The 8,091-nt window shown below is 41.5% G+C and overlaps 1 protein-coding gene across 1 annotated transcript in view; it reads right to left on the bottom strand.

The window, feature by feature from the left end:
• Positions 1-6,414: 6,414 nt before the first annotated feature.
• The window catches only part of syne1a (spectrin repeat containing, nuclear envelope 1a), a gene marked incomplete at its 5' end in the record, with an annotated part of 166,459 nt that continues 164,782 nt past the window's right edge, over positions 6,415-8,091 (bottom strand). The window contains 1 exon segment of the mRNA XM_080790461.1: positions 6,415-8,066. Within this exon segment, the coding sequence (XP_080646587.1) occupies positions 7,793-8,066 (274 nt within the window). The 3' untranslated portion in view covers positions 6,415-7,792.

The raw sequence follows: 8,091 nt of genomic DNA, 5'->3' as shown, positions 1-8,091 counted from the left end.
TGAAAAATGGCGCGCTATAGTATGCCGTACGATATGGGCTATAGCCCATGGTCCAAAATGATGAGAAACGAGGCTAACTTTTTTTTCCAAAAATTCAAAAAACATGGGCTATAACCCATCGTTTTTGTCATTTCGTCATTTTTTTCAAATCCTCAAAAATGATGAAAAACGGCGCGCTATAGTATGCCGTACGATATGGGCTATAGCCCATGGTCCAAAATGATGAGAAACGAGGCTAACTTTTTTTTTCAAAAATTCAAAAAACATGGGCTATAACCCATCGTTTTTGTCATTTCGTCATTTTTTTCAAATCCTCAAAAATGATGAAAAACGGCGCGCTATAGTATGCCGTACGATATGGGCTATAGCCCATGGTCCAAAATGATGAGAAACGAGGATAACTATTTTTTTCAAAATTTCAAAAAACATGGGCTATAACCCATCGTTTTTGTCATTTCGTCATTTTTTTCAAATCTTCAAAAATGATGAAAAACGGCGCGCTATAGTATGCCGTACGATATGGGCTATAGCCCACAGTCCAAAATGATGAGAAACGAGGCTAACTTTTTTTTTCAAAAATTCAAAAAACATGGGCTATAACCCATCGTTTTTGTCATTTCGTCATTTTTTTCAAATCCTCAAAAATGATGAAAAACGGCGCGCTATAGTATGCCGTACGATATGGGCTATAGCCCATGGTCCAAAATGATGAGAAACGAGGATAACTGTTTTTTTCAAAATTTCAAAAAACATGGGCTATAACCCATCGTTTTTGTCATTTCGTCATTTTTTTCAAATCTTCAAAAATGATGAAAAACGGCGCGCTATAGTATGCCGTACGATATGGGCTATAGCCCACAGTCCAAAATGATGAGAAACGAGGCTAACTTTTTTTTTCAAAATTTAAAAAAACATGGGCTATAACCCATCGTTTTTGTAATTTCGTCATTTTTTTTAAATCCTCAAAAATGATGAAAAATGGCGCGCTATAGTATGCCGTACGATATGGGCTATAGCCCATGGTCCAAAATGATGAGAAACGAGGCTAACTTTTTTCTTCAAAAATTCAAAAAACATGGGCTATAACCCATCGTTTTTGTCATTTCGTCATTTTTTTCAAATCCTCAAAAATGATGAAAAACGGCGCGCTATACTATGCCGTACGATATGGGCTATAGCCCATGGTCCAAAATGATGAGAAACGAGGCTAACTTTTTTTTTCAAAAATTCAAAAAACATGGGCTATAACCCATCGTTTTTGTCATTTCGTCATTTTTTTCAAATCCTCAAAAATGATGAAAAACGGTGCGCTATAGTATGCCGTACGATATGGGCTATAGCCCATGGTCCAAAATTATGAGAAACGAGGATAACTTTTTTTTTCAAAATTTCAAAAAACATGGGCTATAACCCATCGTTTTTGTCATTTTGTCATTTTTTTCAAATCTTCAAAAATGATGAAAAACGGCGCGCTATAGTATGCCGTACGATATGGGCTATAGCCCACGGTCCAAAATGATGAGAAACGAGGCTAACTTTTTTTTTCAAAATTTCAAAAAACATGGGCTATAACCCATCGTTTTTGTAATTTCGTCATTTTTTTCAAATCCTCAAAAATGATGAAAAATGGCGCGCTATAGTATGCCGTACGATATGGGCTATAGCCCATGGTCCAAAATGATGAGAAACGAGGCTAACTTTTTTTTTCAAAAATTCAAAAAACATGGGCTATAACCCATCATTTTTGTCATTTCGTCATTTTTTTCAAATCCTAAAAAATGATGAAAAACGGCGGGCTATAGTATGCCGTACGATATGGGCTATAGCCCATGGTCCAAAATGATGAGAAACGAGGGTAACTTTTTTTTTCAAAATTTAAAAAAACATGGGCTATAACCCATCGTTTTTTTCATATTTTCATTATTTTCAAATCCTCAAAAATGATGAAAAACGGCGTGCTATAGTATGCCGTACGATATGGGCTATAGCCCATGGTCCAAAATGATGAGAAACGAGGATAACTCTAATTGTAGTAGTGGTTAAGATGTTGGCTTTCCACGTGGGAGACCAGGGTTCGATTCCCGGCTGTTACACTATCATACAAAAGAAGACCTCAACAGCGCTAAGAAAGATCTGATTAATATGATGCTGTGTTATTTAAACTTTACTAACTGAAGGCTAACGAACAAAAGATCACTTCAAAATTACCAGGAGACTTTGCCTGAGAGTGTCTGACTGATATTGCAGTGGTCTAATCATCAGGGTTTCAGTACAGACATTCCATGTTCAAGGCCTGTTCCTCCTACAGCTCAATGCTGCAGTAATTTGAACTTTTCAAGTCTAGAATAAAAAATAGAAACTCAAAAGCACCCGGAGACATCTGCTGAATGCCCAAAGGTGCCGTGGCGTAATGGTGTGGAGCGCTTGGCCCGATGCCTCTGCTACAGTCAGTTGGCCGGTTCAAGTCCCATGTCATGACATCAAGGTGCTGGAGGACCATCGGGAGTTCCTCCTACAGCTCAATGCTGCAGTAATTTGAACTTTTCAAGGCTAGAATAAAAAATAAAAACTCAAAAGCACCCGGAGACATCTGCTGAATGCCCAAAGGTGCCGTGGCGTAATGGTGTGGAGCGCTTGGCCCGTTGCCTCTGCTACAGTCAAGTTGGCCGGTTCAAGTCCCATGTCATGACATCAAGGTGCTGGAGGACCATCGGGAGTTCCTCCTACAGCTCAATGCTGCAGTAATTTGAACTTTTCAAGGCTAGAATAAAAAATAAAAACTCAAAAGCACCCGGAGACATCTGCTGAATGCCCAAAGGTGCCGTGGCGTAATGGTGTGGAGCGCTTGGCCCGTTGCCTCTGCTACAGTCAGTTGGCCGGTTCAAGTCCCATGTCATGACATCAAGGTGCTGGAGGACCATCGGGAGTTCCTCCTACAGCTCAATGCTGCAGTAATTTGAACTTTTCAAGGCTAGAATAAAAAATAAAAACTCAAAAGCACCCGGAGACATCTGCTGAATGCCCCAAGGTGCCTTGGCTCAATGGTGTGGAGCGCTTGACCCAGTTGCCAGCTTCAGACAGTTGGCCGGTTCAAGTCCCATGTCATGACATCAAGGTGCTGGGAAGGACCATCGGGAGACGGTGCTCTCTCCCCCTGTTTCCTGAAAAGTAGCATTTGGGGGTTATGTTTGAAAGAACCCTGTCCACCTAAAGTTTTACAGATAAGAATTAGGTCAAACTTTTAAAAAGAAATAGCAATGCATTTTGGCCCATCATCTGACAGAATAGTCTGTGACTATATGAATTTGACAATGAAAAACTGCAAATTGCGGAAATAGAAAATTGCGGAAATTGCGGAAATTGCAAATTTGGGAAATTGGAAATTGCGGAAATTGCGGAAATTGCAAATTGCGGAAATTGAAAATTGAAAATTGCGGAAATTGAAAATTGCGGAAATTGCAAATTTGGGAAATTGCGGAAATTGAGGAAATTGCAAATTGCGGAAATTGCAAATTGCGGAAATTGCAAATTTGGGAAATTGAGGTGGCCCAAAACTTGGTTGGAAAGTCCCTCTTTTATGTCTGGCTTCCAGGCCAGTTGGAAAATGGCACACTGAGAGGTGGTAAGAGTATGTTAAATTGGACATTTTCATGGTAAAGATTAGCTGGACAGGGTTCTTTCAGACATAAGCCCCAACCGTTACATCTCAGGAAACAGGGGGAGAGAGCACCGTCTCCCGATGGTCCTCCAGCACCTTGATGTCATGACATGGGACTTGAACCGGCCAACTGACTGTAGCAGAGGCAACGGGCCAAGCACTCCACACCATTACGCCACGGCACCTTTGGGCATTCAGCAGATGTCTCCGGGTGCTTTTGAGTTTTCATTTTTTATTCTAGCCTTGAAAAGTTCAAATTAATGCAGCATTGAGCTGTAGGAGGAACTCCCGATGGTCCTCCAGCACCTTGATGTCATGACATGGGACTTGAACCGGCCAACTGACTGTAGCAGAGTCAACGGGCCAAGCGCTCCACACCATTACACCACGGCACCTTTGGGCATTCAGCAGATGTCTCCGGGTGCTTTTGAGTTTTTATTTTTTATTCTAGCCTTGAAAAGTTCTAATTACTGCAGCATTGAGCTGTAGGAGGAACTCCCGATGGTCCTCCAGCACCTTGATGTCATGACATGGGACTTGAACCGGCCAACTGACTGTAGCAGAGGCATCGGGCCAAGCGCTCCACACCATTACGCCACGGCACCTTTAGGCATTCAGCAGATGTCTCCGGGTGCTTTTGAGTTTTTATTTTTTATTCTAGCCTTGAAAAGTTCTAATTACTGCAGCATTGAGCTGTAGGAGGAACTCCCGATGGTCCTCCAGCACCTTGATGTCATGACATGGGACTTGAACCGGCAAACTGACTGTAGCAGAGGCATCGGGCCAAGCGCTCCACACCATTACGCCACGGCACCTTTAGGCATTCAGCAGATGTCTCCGGGTGCTTTTGAGTTTTTATTTTTTATTCTAGCCTTGAAAAGTTCTAATTACTGCAGCATTGAGCTGTAGGAGGAACTCCCGATGGTCCTCCAGCACCTTGATGTCATGACATGGGACTTGAACCGGCCAACTGACTGTAGCAGAGGCATCGGGCCAAGCGCTCCACACCATTACGCCACGGCACCTTTAGGCATTCAGCAGATGTCTCCGGGTGCTTTTGAGTTTTTATTTTTTATTCTAGCCTTGAAAAGTTCAAATTACTGCAGAATTGAGCTGTAGGAGGAACACCCGATGGTCCTCCAGCACCTTGATGTCATGACATGGGACTTGAACCGGCCAACTGACTGTAGCAGAGGCATCGGGCCAAGCGCTCCACACCATTACGCCACGGCACCTCTGGGCATTCAGCAGATGTCTCCGGGTGCTTTTGAGTTTCTATTTTTTATTCTAGACTTGAAAAGTTCAAATTACTGCAGCATTGAGCTGTAGGAGGAACAGGCCTTGAACATGGAATGTCTGTACTGAAACCCTGATGATTAGACCACTGCACCATCAGTCAGACACTCTCAGGGAAAGTCTCCTGGTAATTTTGAAGTGATCTTTTGTTCGTTAGCCTTCAGTTAGTAAAGTTTAAATAACACAGCATCATATTAATCAGATCTTTCTTAGCGCTGTTGAGGTCTTCTTTTGTATGATAGTGTAACAGCCGGGAATCGAACCCTGGTATCCCACGTGGAAAGCCAACATCTTAACCACTACGACAATTTGAGTTATCCTCATTTCTCATCATTTTGGACCATGGGCTATAGCCCATATCGTACGGCATACTATAGCACGCCGCTTTTCATCGTTTTTGAGGATTTGAAAATAATGAAAATATGAAAAAAACAATGGGTTATAGCCCATGTCTCATTTAACCAGCCTTTTAGAATTTAGATGGACAGTGAAAATGTTCTTCAGGAGACTAGAACCCTGACTAGAACGATATGGGCTATAGCCCATGGTCCAAAATGATGTTTTTGTAAAATTGCAGAATTGTGGAAATTGTGGAAATTGCGGAAATGGTAATTGCGGAAATTGCGGAAATGGAAATTGCGAAAATTGCTTCATTTTTTTACATTTTTTTCGAATCCTCAAAAATGATGAAAAACGGCGCGCTATAGTATGCCGTACGATATGGGCTATAGCCCATGGTCCAAAATGATGAGAAACGAGGATAACTTTTTTTTCCAAAATTTCAAAAAACATGGGCTATAACCCATCGTTTTTGTCATTTCGTCATTTTTTTCAAATCTTCAAAAATGATGAAAAACGGCGCGCTATAGTATGCCGTACGATATGGGCTATAGCCCATGGTCCAAAATGATGAGAAACGAGGCTAACTTTTTTTTTCAAAAATTCAAAAAACATGGGCTATAACCCATCGTTTTTGTCATTTCGTCATTTTTTTCGAATCCTCAAAAATGATGAAAAACGGCGCGCTATAGTATGCCGTACGATATGGGCTATAGCCCATGGTCCAAAATGATGAGAAACGAGGCTAACTTTTTTTTTCAACATTTCAAAAAACATGGGCTATAACCCATCGTTTTTGTAAAATTGCAGAATTGTGGAAATTGCGGAAATGGTAATTGCGGAAATTGCGGATTTTTTTTTCCATTTTTAATTTTTTTTCAAATCCTCAAAAATGATGAAAAACGGCGCGCTATAGTATGCCGTACGTCGTCCGGCATACTATAGCGCGCCGTTTTTCATCATTTTGGACCATGGGCTATAGCCCATATCGTACGGCGTACGATATGGGCTATAGCCCATGGTCCAAAATGATGAGAAACGAGGATAACTTTTTTTTTCATCCTTGTTCCTGTCACCCTGTACATATTATTTTAATCTCTCATAAAGGAGACGATGACATGTATATTTGATGTTTTATTATATGCAAAGAGTATTCTTCATGAATGTTAGCGTTAGCAAACTGTACATACATAAATAACCATTTTCATATTTCATTATTTTTTTACAGAGTACATTTGAACAACGCAGTGATTCTGATGTCTGTCAATCACGTCAGAATCAACATTATTACAAAGCACACTATTTCATGTCATGTCCAGCTAACTCAACACTACGAGTGATTGTTTGGTTTTCTCAAAAGCAAGGGACTTTCAAGTGCATGCTCAAACAGAGGTAAAAAAATAACTGCTTATATTCAAAGGCATTTCAAACATTAATATACAAATCAACTGAATCTGATAACAAGTGAGCATACATGATTTCTTTCTTTTGAAGATGCCCAAGATGATTAAATATTGAAATAAAAAAGGAATACTAGCGTTGGCTTTTGGGAAAAACAAGTGGGCCATCTCAGTCGGACGGCTTCAGTGCAGTACCTTCAACAGTGCTCAAGTCAGTGCTATAGGTTTCAGATTTTACCTCTATTCACATATGAAGAGATCCAAAATGCTTACATACAAGCCCATTTTGGAACAAAGAAAAAGTCATAGCTTCATCAACCAATACCTCTAAAATATATTGTAGAGATATACAAGTTCATTGGCAACTCAGTCAATCACTCATTGGACTTTGGTTACTAACCTTCAAAGAACACAATCAAGGATTTTAATATTGTGCTATTCATTGATTTTATAACAGCTGATGTCATGATTTTTCAAATGGTGAATATGTCACTTTGGAGCAAAACTCTTCATATACGGCTGTGATGGTATCATTTGCGTAATTTACAGTCTAGGTATGACACGCCACTCCCTAGGTGGTGCCTTATGTTCATCTATACTAACAATCTACCAACTGATTGAACACAAAATAAATAGTAGCAGCACTGAATTTGCGTGGACAAACAGCTCGGCTGACTTTGGCTCCCAACATACAGTATATAAATAGTGCTTTGTTTTTCATCAATGACACAAGTTTCATCAGAAACTTTCAATAATAATGTACACATTTTTTAAGTTAGAAAGGATAAAAACACATCAGATTATCACTGGGTGGGGTTGGGGGTTGTCCAAGGAAAAGGTCCGTTGACCCTGGAGATAGAAACATTTTTTTAAAGATTTCAGAACAGTGCATTTCTTGTTAGTAGGGAAATCTGACAGCATCAGACACGGGTCTCGCTATCACCACTAGATTCACTTTATACAAGTGTCCTTCCACAACAAGAGGAACGGTGTCTCTTGTTGTAGAGCCAGGTAGTGGGTGGGGGGCAAGAGTGGAAACATTCATACGACTCAGTGGAGTCCTTGGCAAAGCAGCGGGTATAGCTCAGTAAACTGTCCCTCATATAGGCGGAGGTCCATTGGTGTAGCGCAGCATGGGATGGAAGGAGCGGGCAAAGTTGTTGGCATGGTGGCAGCTATAGTCCTCTTCCGTCATGGGCACCAGGCAGGCCAGGCCGATCAGGAGCAGGAGCAGCAGCTGGACGGGAAGCGCGGCCCGGAGGACACGCAGCAGGAAGGACTGGCCCTTGGATGGGGCGGAGGAGGAGGAGAGGCCGTCTGGGAGGTCAGAACGGGAGGAAGCGCAGCCAACGCCCCCTGACGATCTGCTCAGACTGCAGGGAGATGGAGACAGGAGTT

Source organism: Protomyctophum bolini (genome assembly GCF_963924005.1).
Source record: "Protomyctophum bolini genome assembly, chromosome: 19".
In the NCBI taxonomy this organism is placed as follows: domain Eukaryota; kingdom Metazoa; phylum Chordata; class Actinopteri; order Myctophiformes; family Myctophidae; genus Protomyctophum; species Protomyctophum bolini.
Note: the sequence above shows the minus strand (reverse complement) of the source record. Positions and strands in the feature narration are given on the sequence as shown.